This window comes from Acipenser ruthenus, chromosome 28 (genome assembly GCF_902713425.1).
Source record: "Acipenser ruthenus chromosome 28, fAciRut3.2 maternal haplotype, whole genome shotgun sequence".
NCBI lineage: Eukaryota > Metazoa > Chordata > Actinopteri > Acipenseriformes > Acipenseridae > Acipenser > Acipenser ruthenus.
This window is the reverse complement of record NC_081216.1, coordinates 6,654,790-6,674,833: the sequence shown is the minus strand read 5'-3', so window position 1 is coordinate 6,674,833 and position 20,044 is coordinate 6,654,790. Positions and strand designations below refer to the sequence as shown.

The window sequence follows — 20,044 nt, the reverse complement described above, 5'->3', positions numbered from 1 at the left end:
TAACTCTTGTAGAAATAGCTCTTCTTGACGTGTATTCAGTTGATCTATAGTAACTGATCAAAATATTGCCAACATTTAAATCATTAAAAGAAGGGTACATTGAGAACATCTCCAACAATGTGTGGGAGTCTATTCCCTTATAAAGGTTTATCACAGTAAATCTGCATGGCAATTTTGCAGTTTTCCCATGTTTTTTCCATGGCTAGACTATGCATTTATCATAGTTTACCATGGTTTGCAATTTTTTCATATGCTTTACCGTACCGCTCGAGACTTTACAATGCTTGCCTATGCTTTACCATGATTACAGTTTGCTATGCTTTTGCTATGGGAAACTTTTATAACTTTTTTTAATGGTGGTAGTATGTCATCCACCTAGTCCTGGACAATGTTTCCAAAAGTTTAGAAAACAGAGTTTTTCCCTGTACAATATAATAGTATTGACACTTCCAAAGACACACATAATATTAAATAGACATTAGGGCTGATTTTCAAAGATTTTTACTCAAAAGGGGTTAATTAGACATTTTTATTTTTAAACAACCTAAGTTATAAAATGATAATAACCAGTCTTACTTGCTTATACTGCCTTCAATAAATACCTGCTTTGTTTTCCTGTGTTTCTCTCCTTTTAAAATCAAGGTTTCCACTGAGTTTTGGTCCCAGTATCTCCTCCACTGACGATAAGACCAACAAGCAGAGGCAGATTAAGACTTCTTGGGGCCCTGGGGCAAAAAGAACATTGGGACCTCCCCCCTCATTAAAACAGCAGTAAAATGCATGAACAGGCCCATAGAATGTTTAAATGCTGCATTAATATAAAGCAAATCATATCACAATACACTACGCTTAAATTAAACTACTTGATTTTGTCACTTACAAAAAACTAAATAAAATGTCTATAACTGCATTCTGAAAAACCTGAACGATTACAAACCCACATTCATTAGCCCACAGCCCTATACACTACACCAGCCTCCTGACCAAAACTTAAATAACAATTATTGCGCTAAAAAAAATCATTTATTTTATTTGCAAAAACATTATACCTGCAAACAACGTACATCGTTATTAAAGGAGACAACCTCAGCAACCTTCCTTAATGGAATATTTTACCATAAAACACTCAACCCGCTGCAGAATAAAGTTGTTCAAAAGGAAAAAAAAGTGATAAAATAAAATAAGAAATAACATGTATATAACACGATATAATATTTAGCGAGTCCACACAGGTAGCCATTTACAACATCACGCACACTCTTAGCATCTGACCAATCACACATCACTTATTTGCATATTAGAGGCCCAAGGTGCGCGTGCACGCGTGCGTGCGTGTGTGTGTAGTTTGTGGTAAACAGACGTAGTACAGTATTTGATTTGATAGTGGAGAGATCTTTCAAACTACAAAATTCTGATATACTTACAAACAACTGGATATTGTATTCATCCATTATTATATTATATTAAAGAATATTTATTAATTGATACATTCTTTCTATTTTTATTTACTGCTATATTTTGATCCATGGGTTACAGTGAGTTTTACTGGGGGCCCCCTAAGTGGCTGTGGCCCCTGGGCCAACAAGTCCTTCATACTTGAGCATGCTACAAGCTGTTTTCTTGTATTATTTAATTATTTTAGCCACTCGGTTTCTGATAACTGATAAGAAATTCAGAAGCCATTTATTCTGAGAAATCAAAGCTGTTATTTAATTTCATTGTTCTGTAAATGATATTTTGCCAAGTGGCAACTGTGTTAAAGAAACAGAGTACTTGGGGAGCTGTAATGAGGCCCTATAATTAGGAGTTTACTTTGGCCTTGATTTCCCCTTTATCTTATTACATGTTAAAAATTCACATTTGCCTAAGGGTTTTTTTAGAGTCTAATTACACTACCTCACTGTAGCAATTCCCCACAACAGCTCACCGCAGAACAAAATCAATTGCCTCTTGAATACTCAGGAGCCTGTGAGCTTCCGGCCTCTGGAGGACCCTGCAGGTGTCTGCTTGAGCTCACGTCTCGCCATAGGGGCTGCTGTAGCACCATAAGGAGAAACCGTCCCAAATGATTTGCCTTCCTAACCATTAGGAGCACCAGAGCCAATGCAATGCCAATTAAATAAGTCATGCCTTAATAGTGCCGCACAGTAGAAAATAGGGTCTTAAGTCACAAAAAAAGCACTATACAAAACCAAGAGCCTTGTACCTCACAGCCACCTGGGGAGGGCAGTTAATTCAGCAAAGCTTTCTGACTTTTACAGTCCATGATGGGCGCTTATACAGTACTTTTCAACTGCTAATACCTCATAAGCCATTCATAGAGTATTAATGTTAAAGAAAGTTAAATAGTACCCTTCACTTTGATCTGTGACCTAACATAGTTGCTATATCATGGTTATGTGAATTTTTGGTTTACAGATGATAAATACCTACGGCTATGATAAGTGTCTTCATACTATATACACAACCGTATTCTACGATTCTCTTACTCAGGTATTTCAATTCAATTTCAATTTATTTTATTTATACTGCATAGTGCCTTTCATACAACGTATCTCAAAGCGCTTTACATGTCGGTTAAAACAGAACAAAAGTCAGCAGTATCAGGAAGTAATAAAAATTACTAAATAACAGTAAATAATTATAATAATAAACAAATCAAAATAAAACAATCGAAGATAACAGGAAATGAATAAGAATGCTAGATAAAACACAATGTCTAAAAACACATAAATAGCCAATATATCTAAATAAACAATTATGTTTGTAAGTCAGGTTAAAAAGGCTAACTATAAAGTATGGCTATTTCACAAGAAAAGTTGTGCTAGCCCTGTATGCAACACCTCACCACAGCTATGAGATCAAAAGATTTGGTTTGAAAACCAAAAGCAGGTTTTATAGACAGTAAACAAACAAACAAACAAACAAACAAATAAAATAAATAAATCATTTGCAGTGAGGAGAGCCAGTATAAAATCTACTGGCAGCAGTCTTTTAGGGGCTTCTTATTACCAGTATAATTTTTACTACCAGGAAGTAGTCCCAAAAAGACTGCTGCCACTAGTTTAACACAGGGGATTTTTTTTTTTACTGGCCTTTAGAGAAAGTTTAAACCACACATTTCAAATTCAAAACAAAAATGGTTGTTTTACCTAACAAAAAGATAATAGTTTACAAAAACCGCTGGCCGACACAACAAAATAGTCTGTAATATAAACAGTTTTAAAACACCATTTTTTATCTAAAACTGTTTTAACAGCTTACATAATTATAATGGTTAAAATTTAACGTGAGTTTACCAGTTGGAGTTCCAAATGTGCCAGGCGTACGTCACAGGCCTTGTGTTTAAAAAAAAAAAAAAAAAAAAAAAAAAAAAAACGTAACATGTACTCTGGCTTTTCAATTCCATACCACATCATGGATCGTTATTGCTGTGTTACCTGTTTGACATCGTGGGCAATAATCCTTACACTATCAGTGCACTAGAACCCCCATTTTGAAAAGAGCTTTGAAACAGACTTTAAAGTTATGTGTAAAAAGTTGTCAGGATGTTAACAATGAAAAGCTAATTTACAGGTATGTTATTTAAACAGTTGTGGAGACGTATAACATTATATTTTTCGGAACCCCCTACTTACTCTTTAAAACTACAGGTAGCCTTTCTATCAATGTGAACAAATAATGGAGATTTTACAATATAACTTTGTTTCTTTTGGTAGATTAAATTGAGCAAGAGTCTTAATAAAGGTAAAAAAAAAACAAAAAAAAAAACACTACCCTTGGCAACTTGAGCCATTTTTATTTTTAATTTAATAAAATACGATAGTCATGTCACTAGGAAACTGTCACAAAGTGTTATGGATACAACATTGCATCGTGTTCATAAAGACTTTAAACTCGTGACGTTTTTAATAACGACTTATGTCTTGTGTCACTCACTGTCAAATGTTTGCGAGTCACTTCTGTGACACATTTGAGCTCTGTCCTGGGACCTGGAAGTCGAAGCCTCCCTATCTAGAGAAGTTCTTTATTTTCGCCACCAGGTGGCAGCATTACACAAGCAGAACAGATTACTTAATGTGAAGTTTGAGGAAATTGCAAAATAAATTCTGACCAAATAATGATTAAATGTTTTCCAAAATGTGATGTGTTTTCTGATACCACTGAAATTGGACTCCAGGAGATATCAAATAAAACATTGTAACATTCTTCACGTAACTATTTTTTTATGAAAACAGCTATGTACAGGTGTAACATAGAGTGTTGCTACTTTGTCAAATCTTGCTAACAGTAGCAAATTTTGCTACCTGGTCAAAATCTGATATTTGACTGGCAGCTCCTCTCCTTCTGTCGCTGTCTGGCCGGCACTGGGTGAGCCTTCATGCAAAGCCATTCCGCAGCTGACCACCTAAATCACATATTTTTTCATTTAAAGGAAGATTTTGAAAGTATCTGCATGGACCGAAGCATGAAGATAAAGTGTGCTGTTATGAATGGTAGGTCAAAGGACAGCAGCCAGATCTCAGCAGCACTGTCCCTGGCCTCTGGGAACAGCAAGGGAGAGAGGGGTCACAGGCATACTCAGGACCCCAGCCACAGCAAAGGTAAGACAGGGTTTAGAAGAAGCTGATTACAAACATACACTCCCCACACAACCTCGGGTGCTTGTGCTGGTATTGAAATGCTGTGTACTGTCTCCCAGATTAGGGTGATGTGCTGGCATTGAAATGCAGTGTCCTGTCTCCCAGATCAGGTTGATGTGCTGGTATTGAAATGCTGTGTCCTGTCTCTCAGATTAGTGATGGCCCCCACACACAGTCAAGAGCAGAGGAGCAGGCTGCTGATCACGGACGTGCAGCTGGCAACTCGGGCTGTAACACATAGTGAATGTATTACATGGGTAATTTCCCCGCCGGGGAAAATCTGACCCATTGTCAATTAAAGATTCTTAGTATTTCATGTCTGTTTTGTCTCCTCAGATCGCCCCCAGCGGGCCAGCCCTACATCTCTCAGGTGAGCTCGGGCTCCCTGACTCTGTCCTGGTCTGGTCCCTGCTACGACAGAGGCAGTGAGGTCACCCGCTACACAGTGAAGGTAAGGAAGGTGGGTCCGGACAGCAAGGGGGGGCTGGACACAGCTGACTACCTCCTGCAGTAACACCTCGTACCGCTTGCGCACTGGCCTGGAGCCCCACGCTGAGTACCGCTTCAGAGTTCGAGCCAGCAACGTGGCCGGAGAGAGTGAGCCCGACCAGGAGTCAGACGAGCGTGTGGAAGCGACAGCGTGGGAGAAGTACAGTCATTGACAAGTACAGCGCAGTTAAAAGCAGAAAGGAGGAATTACATCTTTAAATTACATCTTGAATTGCTTTTATCAGAAAACATTGCAGCTTAAAGTCTAACAGCTGCGTGTCTTTTTCTGATAACAAGCTGAAACTTGGAGCAGCTGATTCAAATTCCGCGCCGTTCTGAGACACGGGGGAGGGGCGGAGCCCGCAGCACAACGCACAAACAAACAAAATGCAGCCAGTGTTCAGAGCGACAGTGTGGGAGAAGTACAGTCGTTGACAAGTACAGCGCAGTTAGAAGCAGTTTGAAAGCAGGTTGACAGCTGCAGAAGCTAAACTGAACTTCCAAAAAAAAAAAAAAAAAATGATAAAACATGGTCTTCATGTCAGTAATCTGTAACAACTGCATGATGTGGGAAATCCAAGAAAACCCAACAGAGCTCAACCAAGTGTGTGTAAAGTGCCGCACGATCCAGGACTTGCTTCAACGAGTAAGTCTGTTAGAAATGGAGCTGGAGGAAATGAGACAGCAACAGGAGCTTGAGGAGCTGACACACCCACAATTCATGGAAGTCTGCACCCCTAGCAGACTGAAAGCCACCAGGGAGATGGAAGAGAGTCGAAACAGCTGGGTTCAGATAGGCAGAAGCAGGGAAAAAAAGAAACTACATCAAACAACCACCATAAATCCAAACATCCAACAAATTTGAGCCACTTCAACATTTAGATGACCAAAATCAACATCAAGAGAATGAAAGAAACAACATCCAGGACACTATATACAGTGCTGGCCAGGCAGCAAAAAGAGAGGTCATGATTGTTGGGGACTCCATACTGAGATACACAGCAAGTTCAGTTCGCAGTTTGGACCCCCTTACTACAACAGTGTGCTGCCTTTACTCCTTGGTTCAATTTGAATTCATAGCTCAGGAGTAAGGGTGAGCATGATTGGTGCTGATTCTATGTGACAGAGACAGAATGATTCTTGGTAACAAACCTCCCTCCCTACCTGTGAGGGCGCTGTGTAAAGGGAACAGAGTGCCCTGGACTGGATGGTCAGACAATTAATTCCCAGGGTTAGGCGGAAGTAAATGTAAATGTAAACTTTTCTGGCCCTGTCTGTCTTTCTTTCAGAGCTGCAGCAGAGCCCAGAGGAAGAGCGTGTCCTGCTCTCTGGAGCTCTGAGCCACGGTTCCTCACTCCTCAGCATTCATTTTACAGGCAGTTATATAAGCATTGTTGGTATACCATTTCAAATGCATTTTTTGGAAGCTTCTTTTTGCTATTTTTAAGATTCCATTAAAAAATTACAACCATTTTTATTATTTAATTGGTGGTATATTGCGAGTTGGATAGCTGGTGGATGATATCACAGACCCGGAAGATGACACATGCAAGGCAGCACTGGGGTAATGAATGTGCTGCTTGTGCTTTTATTAACAAAATAAAAGATTTAAACAAAACAAAACACTTTTACAAAACAAAAGGGCACGAGAAACAAGAAACAGAGAAACAAATAACAAGTATTGTGCTGGTTTTGAACCAGCACGCATAGCAATTGTTTCCTTTTTAGTTAGTTCTCCTTACCTCCTCCCGTTCTCCACTCACGAACACTCTCCACATTGCAACAAAAGCTGCTGGTTTTTATGGTAGTGACTGAGGGATTAACTAGCTATTAATTATCTTATTATCCCTCGTCACATTTTGAACAGGTTTCATAATCTGTGACTGTCAGCCAGTTTAACAATCAGTAGCTGACAGTCACACATTCTTACAAGGTATTTTAAAAACACAAAACAATAACAAATAACAGTTGTGGGGCTTGCTTTATTGGGAAAGTGGTCAAAGCAGCTGATTTGTGTCAAAAGTCAAATTGTTTACTAATTGTCTCATGCTTAGAATGTGCTAGAATTTGAAATTTCTCAAAGTTCTATGACAGTTAATTCAACAGTGGGAAGTAGCCTACTGAAAGAAGTTGATGCGGTTACTAAAACAGCTGTACCTCTTGATTGGTAGACGCCATTCCTGTTTTGATTTAATATTTGAATAGCTGAGACGTAGAGAAAGATTTCATTTGCTCTAAGTATTTGTCTAACTTGTTGGGAACGTGGTCAAAATGGCAGTTGTTTATAAAAAGTTAGAGAAAATTGAGTTGGTGCGGTTACTAAAACAGGTGTACCTCTTGATTGATAAAAGTTATTTCTGTTTTGATTTCATATTTGAATAGCAGAGAAGTAGAGGAACATGTCATACCCTCTAACTTTTTGTCTAGCTTGTTGGGAAAGTGGTCAAAATTTCAGTTGTTTACAAAAAGTTAGAGAAAATTTAGTTGATGCGGTTACTAAAACAGCTGTACCTCTTGATTGGTAAAAGTTATTTATGTTTTGATTTCAGATTTGAATAGCAAAGAAGTAGATGAAGATTCCACATCTTCTAACTTTTTGTCTTACTTGTTGGGAAAGTGGTCAAACTAGCTGATTTGTATCAAAAGTTACATCGTTTACAGTAAATAGAATGTTGGAAGTCTGGGAGTTTTTAAACAATGGGGAGCCTTAGAATGTTGAAAAAAGTCCCATTAAAGTGAATGAAGATGGACAAAATAAGGACAAAAAGCTTAATAGTTTAAAAAGTATAAAATATATCAAAAAGTTGTATACAAGCACACTATTCCAGACCGGTCTACACGTTTTAAAGTTTGAACGGCGTTTCTAGCTTAAACGGTGTAAGAGGAGTAGCGTGCCAAAGAAGAGGAAGAAGAAGAAGAAGTATTTAAAGTGGGGACTCTTGCTTCGCAAGCCCCACTAATGACGGTCGGCACCTCACTCGTCCTGCCAAATAATAAATCAAAACACTGGCTTTTCGCCGTCATATAAAATACATAATAAATAATACAAGTACAAAATAATACAAAATATGCACAGGGGCGGGGAGTACCCTGTCACATATATGAACGTAGGAATATAGATTGGTTGATATATCTGAGAGATTATTAGTTGGTACTATATTTAGACACAGTACACACTGCATGGAAAGTGACCTGTGCTGCTACACTTAAAATATACAGAATCACCACTTTTGTAGTTCAGAGATTGATCTGGTCAGATGCAACTCATTCTATGAATGTTCTGTCATTGCAGTGGTTATTAGGGGTTTTAATAAATAAACTTGAGAAAGGGGAGTTTGATATAATAACCAGATTACCACTTAGATGGATATGGAAAGATCATTTTAATTGAGGTAGAAAATGGTGGTGCAAATGCAATTCTTTTCTGGTATAAGCGTGGAAATGACTCTGATCAGAGCAAAGACTAGAGATTCTATATTATTGGATAATGTCTCGCGTGATGACATCAGTGTCACAGTACAGCCTGAAGATGTCTATCAAAACAACCCCCTGACTGCATGTTGCAGCAGTAATTTCACAAAGCTGCCTGCAGCACTGTCATACTTTTTGTGGTGTTTTACTGACACTGTACTGATGCTAGAGGGGTCGGTGAGCTTGGCTTTGACTCCCTTACTTAGTCTGGCTTCTATATTGAGGTCATGAATTTGTATGTTTCTGCATGACAGACAACACACTTTCAGATATTCATTACACAGATGTGTTCCAGTAAACATTAACCACATCGCCGCCACACTGTAATACAAACCACGGCTTCTTTCAACTTCTGATATCTCAAACATTTTGAGATACCTACTTCATATTCAATGTTCTGGGAACTCCTCAGGCGAAATCCAATTCAGTTCAATTTGACCATGGGGTGCTGGTGACTGATCAAGATTTTTGCACATGGCTGACAGCTATGCCACTGACCTAGACTTAAGGGCTATGCACACTGGGAGCGAAGCAAACGGCACGAATACTGCAGCTGATTCTATTGCCTGCAGCTGCTACCTCGTTTACCTTCCAGGTCAATACGTTCCGCACTGGAGTCTCATCTTTTTCCAGACTGACATACTTCCCGACCCAGGGAATGAACTGTCAGGACAACCTGTCCAAAGTCTTTCCCTTTCGCTACTTCGTACCCTCACAGGTCGAGAGGGAGATTTACAACCAGAACTCATTATATTTCCGTCACATGGATATAACAAAATCAATGTAAAAAAACAAGTTAGAAAAACGCAACAGCCGTTTAAAGTGGTGACTGATATCAAACATAAAAGCCCAAGTTAGGAGAAGCAATTGGGGCAACCTTATCAAGCATCAAGCAAATAGACACAATTGGAAAGGTGCCGGGGCCCAACATTCACACAATTGTTGCTTCTAACTTGGCTTTTTTCATTGCTCCACTTTAGAAGGCGGCCATGCGCAGTAGGCAAAGTAGGAAAAATTTATGTCCTGTATTTAAATCTAAATAATAATACACTACAACAGCACAATTAGTTATAACGTAATTTATAGACAGGAAACGAATTTTAGTTAAACCAGAATAATAGCAGGCATATGTTAGATGTAGTGTATTTGATATTAATATTAATACAATTTACTTCAAAGCTGTATTTGTGGTCAACTGTACTTCAATGCAAATAGGCTACAGTAAACAGTTTGGTCTTAAAAGTTACACAAGGCGGTTTTAATTGTGATTGAGAAAAAACGTAATTGCTACGTTTTTACACTGGTTTTAGTTTTGGTGTTTTAGGCTTCCGTGATACTGTTAGGTAGAGTTACTTTACGGTGTGTAAAATTGCTGTCATACGTTTGTCAGACAGGCGGGGCTGCACTTAGTGTGATGACTCGCCGTTGAGTAAAATCTGAAGTACCTCCCCGGAGAGAATAAAACATTCTAACTTGTGAATGCCTTATTCAACCTCTCTGGGCTGAAGCAGAGAACTGGACTCTGCATGCTGTTTCTACATCTCGTCTTTGACAGAGAAGGATTCGACCCACAACATAATAAGATGTTCAGTAGGACTTTCTGGGTCTTTTCTGTGCTCTTACTCGTTACTTCTGAAGTTTGGGGTAAGTTTACAAATATTTTCCTTAGTGTTTAACACGTCTCTTTTTTAATAACACATTGGTTTTGGTACCCCGTGTTCACGATGTTATTGTGTTTTTTTGGGGTTTTTTTGTAACTTGATATCCGCACATTCTTTTGCAAAGTAGGTTTTGTGAGAGCACACATTGTACTGCATTTATGTGTTTAAAATTCCAGAGTAGGACCTGCTGTACTTGTAAAAAAAAAAAAAAACAACAACAAAAAAACAGCTATAGTGTTATGCGCTGTGATCAATCGTTATGTTTGTATACACTATTGTGTTTAGGATTGTTATAAGTTATATTCTATGTAATGTTTAGTTGAATGTTGTCTGGTTTAAACTTTTTTACGTCATTGTTTTTGAAAATGAAAAGATATGGTCATTTAATTAATCAAAACGAATGACAAAATAAGTGTAGAAAATAATAGTTAATATTGCTTGGCAAAAAATCAGTACATTTGTATGTGAATCAGACCAGTGGTAACAGTGTAGGTGAATCAAAATGTATCGGGCAGCAGTGTGGAGTAGTGGTTAGGGCTCTGGACTCTTGACCGGAGGGTAGAGGGTTCAGTTACCGGTCGGGGACACTGCTGTTGTACCCTTGAGCAAGGTATTTTACCTAGATTGCTCCAGTAAAAACCCAGCTGTACAAATGGGTAATTGTATGTAAAAATAATGTGATATTTTCTAACAATTGTAAGTCGCCCTGGATAAGGGCGTCTGCTAAGAAATAAATAATAATATCTGTATAACCAGACCAGTGGTAACAGTGTATACATGATCATTTCCCAGATTTGTTTGTATTAATATTTAATCTCTGAAAATTATCTGATCATGGATAAATCATAAATCTTACCAGACCACAACAAAATTATTTGATTTGATTCTGATACTGTACAAAAACAACAATTATGGAATTGATATGAACCCATTGAGTACCAGACAATTTTCTTAGAAAAAAACAGAACACAAGCAGTGTTTTTGTAATTGGATATATTACATTTAGATTTAACTTTTGCGGTTAACAAAATTAGATTAAGTTATCATAACAATATCGTTAAAAAGAAAATTAAATATTAGGTAGATACCAATTCAAAATGCTCCAAAAAATTACAAAGCAGCCTGTCCTCAAATGAGGAGAATGGCACTTGATGAATTAATCATGTGTTCAAATAAGTAATATGCCTATGTTAACACAACCAAAAAACACCTATACTATAACCACTATTGTTGCTGGCTTCACCCTCATCTTGTTGCGACTCAGAACATAAAAGTATTAGTTAAAAAATCATCCATGCTATCAATCTACTATACATTCTAACCCCCCCCCCCCCAAAATGACTATGAAACTCACGGTGTGTAATGTTGAGATAACATGGATACGAACATGGAAATATATTGCAATTTTTGCTGCCCCTTTCGTAATACCAAATTAGAAATAATTGTGGTTATGTACCTCAGAATTCCCATCCTACACTGATGACACATCTAACTCTGCTTAGTTAAGGGAAGTTGCCATGTGAACTAAACTAAGGGTCCGTATCATGCAGAGCTGCCAAAAGCTCCTTTAGAATGATGTCATTAAAATGTTTAGTTTTTCACTTTAATATTGTATGAACTTTGCTTCAACAGTTTTGTATTCTCTATCATTAGTAACTTTAATATTTCAGTATTAATGCTCTGTAGTTGGTAATTTCTTCTGAGGTACAACAGAAAACACAAGACAACAATGCCAAAGGGTTTGCAGTTAAGTGACTAATACTTATGCCTGTAGGCCCGAGGTGCAGAACAGCCAGTGTTGCTCACTGTGGAAATGCTGTGGAAATTTGGTCAGCTCTATTAGTAAAAAGCACCTGCCATATCACAATGTTCTGAAAATACTATGAGATATAATGAGAGATAGGCTTAAAAAGCACTACACATCATTCTATAACTCCAGACCAACACCATCCCATTGCCTCTCCCTAATCTCATCATAATTCAAGCCCTCCAGCTAGAAATAACTCACTTACTGTATTTACAACCTGAATGGAAACACCTACTTCTGAAGTGACATTCGCAATGCCAAACAGCACACCTGTAATACGAGCAGCATGCTTGCCTTGGGAGAAATCATGCCTCTGTCATGGTTTCATTGTACAAAAAAACTAAAATGGCAAATTACTAAAGAACATAAGCACATTTATGAACAAGAAGAAGCCCTTTGGCCCATCTAAGCTCATCCAGTTCCTAGTACCTGATTTATCTCAAAACTTTGTCAAATTGAGTGTTGAAGGATCCAAATGATTCTGCCTTAACAACTTGACTAGGTAACCCATTCCATACCCTCACTAGAGAGTGACACAGGAATGAAACTTGAGTTCCGTCCCATCCTATCCCATCATAAATGTTCCTGTCCCATCCCATCCCGTGAAATATGTTTCAATGTGATTTTTGTTCCCATCCTGTCCCACCAAAATTTTTCCCATCCCATACTGTTCCGTACATATATATATTTTTCATTCCTGTCCCATCCCGTCTTGTCAAAAAATGTCCTGTCCCGTCCCATCCCGTCATATTTAAGAAAAAGAGAAAAAGAAAAGCTAAATGAATAAAAATACGGGTAAAAACAAAACAGTATGCGGTTCAACAGAGCCAGTCAGTAGCTTAAATACATTTAAGTGGGAGTGTTGAAAAGAATTGTGGGAAGTGTCATTTTAAAACCTTGAAAAATACCTTAACTTCTATGACTCGATCCCACATATCCCACAATTCTTTTCAATGTTTCAAATTTCAAACTATGGGGAAACACGGAGCACTTAGCTTAAATGTATTTAAGCTACTGACTGTCTCTGTTGAACCGCATACTGTTTTGTTTTTACCCATATTTTTATTCATTTAGCTTATTTGTTTTTAAGCTACTGACTGGCTCTGTTGAACTGAATACTGTTTTGTTTTTAGCCATATTTTTATTTATATTGGCAGACGCGCTCTGGATTCAAGTACAGTGCTGACACTCCTAAAATTATATTAAGCAAGGTTTCGGGTAAATATATAAAGAAAAAAGGCAGGGTATATATATTATTTATTCATTTATTTATTTATTTTAAATTTAGTCGTTGCCAATCAGTTTTTTTATTATTTTCTCCCCAATTTGAAATGCCCAATTATTTTTAGGCTCAGCTCACCGCTACCACCCCTGCGCTGACTCGGGAGGGGTGAAGATGAACACACGCTGTCCTCCGAAGCGTGTGCCGTCAGCCGCCCGCTTCTTTACACTCTGCAGACTCACCGTGCAGCCGCCTCAGAGCTACAGCGTCGGAGGACAACGCAGCTCTGGGCAGCTTACAGGCAAGCCCGCAGGCGCCCGGTCAGACTACAGGGGTCGCTGGTGCGCGGTGAGCCGAGGACATCCTTGCCGACCTAACCCTCCCTCCCCCCCAGACGACGCTCGGCCAATTGAGCGCCGCCCCCTCAGAGCTCCCGTCCACGGTTGGCTGTGGAATAGCCTGGACTCGAACTGGCGACATCCAGACTATAGAGCACATCCTGCACTCTAGCGAGTGCTTTTAAGGCAGGGTATATTTTAGCAATTGTATAACAAGACCATGTACGAAATTAAAATTAATGGACGTAGAATATATATTTTTTTGTAACAATTTAATTGGTTTAAAAGTAAACAAATTGGTTGTTCTAAATCACAAATAATCGGTATAAATGCAACAATTGGAACATACGGTTTGAAAACATCACAATTTCACCTGCAAAGCATTGTGATTGATGCAGCAAAAATGCTGAAATACATTATGTAGGTAACATTTCAGAGCCTAATGAAAACGTTACCATGATAATGTTTTTGCTGTCAGCTCAGGTTGCAACCAATGACTGATAATGACCTGCTAAACCTGCTGGTAGGCTCAGTTGGTACCTATTGCCTCATTAAAATCGGACTGATAAATACTGATAACGTCCATTCAATGGTTGATAACATACCGATCGGGTGCACCAAGTAAGTGTCGTTGATACAAGGGTTATAGTGTCTGTCTTGGTAAATATATGGATACCCAGAAATCTGAGTATGTATTTGATTGGTTTAATTTTACAACATCTAAAGTTCTTGTAGATTGTCTGACAAACTAAAGTTTGGTTCTGTACTACTCTTCCCACAACCTTCAGTGTTGCTTCCACCCGTTCCTGCAGCCTTCAGTTGCGCTCCCATCCGTTCCTGTGAGATTTAAAACTCTTTATTCCTGGTCCCACCTGTTCCTGCCAGTTTCATTTCCGTTTCCATCCATTCCCGCAAGCACAAAGAGAAATGTATTCCCATACAGTGGGAGCCATCCTAATGTCACTCTCTAACCTTCACCACTCTCTGTATGAATTAGTGTATCCTATCCTCTGTCCCAAGTCTTAAAAACACAAACAAAAGGTTAAATTGCCTGCCCAGGACCTCAGCTTCCCTGCAATAGAATCCTAGGAATGTGAGGGGAGCAGATACCTAGGATTGGACAGACATTTATTGATGAAATCTACCTGGACAGACCAGCTAGATAAAAAACTCCTCTGTAAGAGAGAAGAGGAGGGTGTCCGGGGCCCAAAACTCCAAGGGGCCCACAAGAGTTTTAGAGAGGAACAGGAGGAGGGAGACAGGACGGTAGTTCTGGAGGGATGAGGGATCCAGGGAGGGTTTTTTAAGATGGGGGTGATGCAGGCTTGTTTGAAAGCATATCTTTTTTGTAATTAGTAAAAGTAGTACTGTTTATTTATATTATCGTTTTAAGCAGTGTGGAGTAGTGGTTAGGGCTGTGGACTCTTGACTGGAGGGTCGTGGGTTCAATCCCAGGTGGGGGACACTTCTGCTGTTCCCTTGAGCAAGGTACTTTACCTAGATTGCTCCAGTAAAACCCAACTGTATAAATGGGTAATTGTATGTAAAAATAATGTGATATCTTGTAACAATTGTAAGTCGCCCTAGATAAGGGCATCGGCTAAGAAATAAATAATAATAATATGAATATGAATAAACAATAATACTTTTATTAATTACTGTTTTATTAGGTTAATTTAATTTTATCATCCAGTTTTTCCCTGTCTGAGATTAAAACTCCTGTATGTTCCGATCACACTCGTGCAGAACTAGCACAATGCCCCCTCTCCCATTGCACATCGTACAAACTTAAGTCACAATGTCTGAACCAGGAAAGTGGTACAATTTGTTATTACTGTGTTGTTAAAAAAAACTTAAACAAAAGCAAACAAGCAAAAATGTTTGTTTGCTTACAAAAATACAGAAATTGTCAAATTTCGGGTTTAAATCTTTGCAAGAGGATGGTTTAGCACTGAATGTGACGGATCAAAACAATATTCCAACTGTCAATAAAAGCACCGGCGCAGTTGCTAAAGAAGTAGGCCTGTTGGGTGTAGAAACAGAACCCATCTAGTCCTACTCATATCCCTTATCCTGCTGTGACACTTACCTTCAGTAATGACCCAGCCGAATGGAAAGTGGAGGAGTGGGGACCATTTGATTGCCAGAATCACAGTGAGAGGTATGTGGCTTCAGAGAGAAAAGGTCAAACTCATCACCTTTGGATAAGCATTTTTAAACGAACACTGCAGAATGGGAAAGAATGACATTTTTGTCAAGCGATTGTCAAACACATGGTGGCCCGCAAGACATGACGTTGCTAGAGCACTTAAGAAAGTATATTTGCAGATAAAGAATGCTCTGGATACAGTCGCTCAAAACAGAGACCATCAACCACCAGAAAGCAGACATATGGCTGCACACAGCAATCAGATGGACCACATAGACAACGGTAATTCTTGCTGACTTGTGGGATGCAATCCTGGAGAGATTTAACAAAACAATTAAGTCACACCAAGCCGAAGACATTGAACTGTCACGCTCAGAACAAAAGCCTATGTCAATGTACACCACTTATTTGGCTTTCTAACTAAGTTTCAAAACATGTCAGCATATGACATTAAGAACAAAGCAGCTGCTCTCATGTCCACTTATCCTTCAGATCTGGATGAATCTTTCTGAGCAGAAATGCTTCACTTTGCTGAATTTGTTGTGGGTAAGGAGAAGAATGCAGCTTCTGACTACCTCCGCCTCATTTTGAATGCCCCTGTGATTTCCACATTTCCAAATGTGGCCACTGCCTTGCAGATTTACCTTTCTTTGATGTGCACTAACTGCTCCGGCAATCGGTCATTCTCGTGTATGGGACTCATTAAAATGATCTGAGAGCCACCATGAGCCAGGATCGACTTAACTGTCTTGCCATCATGTCAACGGAGTGTGGCATTTTGAGAAAATTGGATTTCTCTCATATCATCAAAGACTTTGCAAGGACGAAAACAAGAAAATGATTATGAGGTAGATAAAGTTTCATATTGCTTTCACAGTGCACTGTAATGTAATGTAGTACCTGGAACCCACGTTATTTGGAGTGTTAAAATACTGTGGTATTTAGATTTTGAAACGAATTGTGTTGCTGAAAAGTTCCTAACATTAATTTAGAAATTAATAAAAAATAAATAAATAACATTTTGACTTTCGTCTTTAGTGTGCCGTTTCATTAAATCAGAAGTCGTAATGTTTGTTGATTTATTTAGCTAGTTTCTGATTGTTTTACAACTTTTGTTTTGAGTGATCACATTTATGAAATACATTCTTAACATTAATTAATATTATAAATTGCTTTTAAAAAATGATTTGGGCATTAAGTGGCCATCAGCTGTTATCATTAGCTGTTAGTATCAAAAGGTTTATGAAAGAGGCCGTTTTCTCCCAGTATTTTCACTTTTCTATCAGTTTCACATAGCACAATTTTAGATTACCTCTACAATTTATTTCTCTGTTTGATCGATCAGATTTTAGTATTCCTTGTTTTAAAGTGTCCCAGTCAAATTAAGATTATTATTTATTTATTTATTTATGTATTTATTTATTTATTTATTTATTTATTAGCAGACGCCCTTATCCAGGGCGACTTACAATTGTTACAAAATATCACAATACAAAGTATTGCATTAGTTAGTTAGTTGTTCTTCATGGCAAGAAGTTTGCATATTTAGTGATAATAAATTAAATAATCCCTGCAATGCTTAAAGACTAATCTGCATACTTCTAACAAGTAAATATAGGGCCTAATCCCAAAGCTTTGAATGATTTTATTTGCAGCCATGCAAATCGAGGCTCAGTATACTAAATGAGCCTGATTGTCTTTCAGTCCTTCTTGCAGGCTGTCCGTGGTATATATCATAAAGCCCATGAAACACTAGGGGCCGGTTTTTCAAAACTTGTAATCTGGATAAAAATGATCTGGATTTTGTAATCCTATATTTTGTGATCGAGATTTCGTAATCATAATTATTTGTAATTATGTGACATTTTCTGAAAAAACGGATCAAAACAATCCAGATGAAAGTAATCACAATCACAAAATATAGGATTACAAAATCTGGATCACTTTTATCCAGATTACAAATTTAGAAAAACAGGCCCCAGATAACTTTCATGCAACTGTTTCTATGAAGCATTTTCGAACCATCAAACATTTAATTTGAAAGTAAACAATGCCCCCTTGTGGTTTATAACAGTAGCCCTTTAATTAATACAATCAGTTTTATGATTGGTTATTTGGACCTGAAGTCATGTGTGTTATTATAAGATAACACATAACATGAGCTGTAAAATGGCTAAACTACTTGTATGTTTGTATTTTTGTTGTGATTTTGCTTTGTAAAGTGAAGGAGAGCGTGTGCAGTGAGTTCTGCCTTTGCCCTTGTTTGTTCAGGACAGACAGGAGGTAACCAGACCATTGGTAATGCAGTAGTCTCTGCATATAGGAACACCTCCTAAGAGAACACTTCGCTTTAGGGAACACCCTTGTGGTGAAGCAGACTTTTCCCATTGTAAATGCTCTGGCTAAAGGAACAGGAACTTTGCTTAAAAGAACACCTTCTTGCCATCGATAGCGATTTGTTCACAACGGATTGTGGCAATGCGCCCCGCCCCTGTGTGCATTTGTGTGTTATGTGTTGTATGGTGTGTGTGTTAATGTTGGTGTATAGTCATTGGTACATGGGATATAAACGGGTCTGTGTTTCACGTGTATTTAAAAATGTATAATTGTATTTAGGCACGGGATTGCACATCACTGCACGTGCATTTAAAGTAAGTAATATGCGCGCACGAGGTTGCACATAATTAATTCACGTGCTGGGATTCAAGTGAATAATTAATTAGTAATTGAATCCCAGCACAACAGTATAAATAGATGCACGTTTCATTCACTCGGGGTTGTGTGTTCGGTGAGTGGAGAACGGGATTGGAGACAGAGGTAATTGTGAAGAATAGAAGCTCACCATGTTTGTCTGTGTAGTCCGTTTTGTTTGTCTCTTTATTTTGGCGTGAAGTGCTGCGTCCTGTTTTGTGTTCAACCCTTTTATTTTCTGGTCTGTTAATTATTAAATGCTGAGCGCGATCACGCGCTCAGCTTCACCAAAACTCCAAGTCTCTGTTGTTTATTTCCTGGATCTGGTCTGACGCCACCCACTCCGGCCGTCTTTGTGACACGGATACAGTACTGTTTTGTAAAAAAGCAACTTGTCATCGTGAGAGTGTCTTGAGGGACACTGATTGGTTTATTAAATCTGTCCAGAACCACAGTCATATCATTGAATTGTTTTGTATTTTGATTTCCACAAGTGCACCTCATTGCTATAAAATGGCATGTAAACAAACGACAAAATGCGCCGCTGTTTCTCTTGCTACACAAAGTTGGAAATTGTTCGAGCTCTTGAAAAAAAACTGAACAAGACACAAGTTGCCAAGCAATTTGGTGTTTCCCATTCTGGGAGTTGCTTCACCATTCTGTTAAATAATGTGCATATGTTGTATATTTTGTAACATGTGTAGGGGTGCTGTGCTAATTTACTTTGACAGTTAGTTTATTAACATTAAGTTAACCCTATGTAACGGCCATTGTGATAGCCCAAAACACACCCGCCAGCTAATCTCCTAGTACATAGCGATTTAAGCTGTTGACTGTGTTGTTTTGCTTTAGTTTTATTAACGTTAGTTTATCTGTTATTTTATTATTATAGTTTATTAACATACACTTGCCTATTGTTTTGCTTTTATTTATTCAGTTCATTTCATATGTTGATGCACGTGCATCATGACAAGTAATACATACATATGTATTTATTTATTTATTTATGTATTGATTTCAGTAAGTTGCCTGGTGCCACAGGTGTCTGGAATATCACTGTTTCTTAACAAATGTATTTTTCTTGTTATAGTTTGGAATCACTTTGTATATTATGTAAGGGATAAACCACGGTAAGTGTTGAATTGGTAAAATAATCCACTGTTTCGAATGCCATTAGGCATGAGACACTGTGGATTATTATACCGATTCAACACTTACCATGGTTTATCCCATTTAAAACATTTCTTCCTAATTGACAATTGTTCAATAATGAGAGTAATTTAACTCTAATTTGGTAATTGACATTTATATTGATAGGCTACATTGTGTATGAGTTTGCTGGTGTGCCGTCATGAGTTCCGAGCCTGAACCTGAAATCCCATTGACACAGACGACATATTGTGTTCTAAGTGAAGATAGCAACGAGGACTTTGTTTTAAATTTAGACCATGAAGGTGGCATTAGAAAAATAAAAAGAATGAAAAAAACAAAGGATAAAGCTGAAAGTAAGCGTTTTGCTGCACCTAAAACGGATGAAGAAGTTAATATCTTTGCAAACGATCGATTTTCTGGA

At 38.2% G+C, this 20,044-nt stretch overlaps 1 protein-coding gene across 1 annotated transcript in view; it reads left to right on the top strand.

The window, feature by feature from the left end:
- Positions 1–10,033: 10,033 nt before the first annotated feature.
- The window catches only part of LOC117434519 (integrin beta-3-like), a 66,684-nt gene continuing 56,673 nt past the window's right edge, over positions 10,034–20,044 (top strand). Inside the window, exon 1 of the mRNA XM_034057085.3 lies at positions 10,034–10,247. Coding sequence (XP_033912976.1) covers positions 10,130–10,247 — 118 coding nt within the window. The 5' untranslated portion in view covers positions 10,034–10,129. The remainder of the gene's footprint in view (positions 10,248–20,044) is intronic.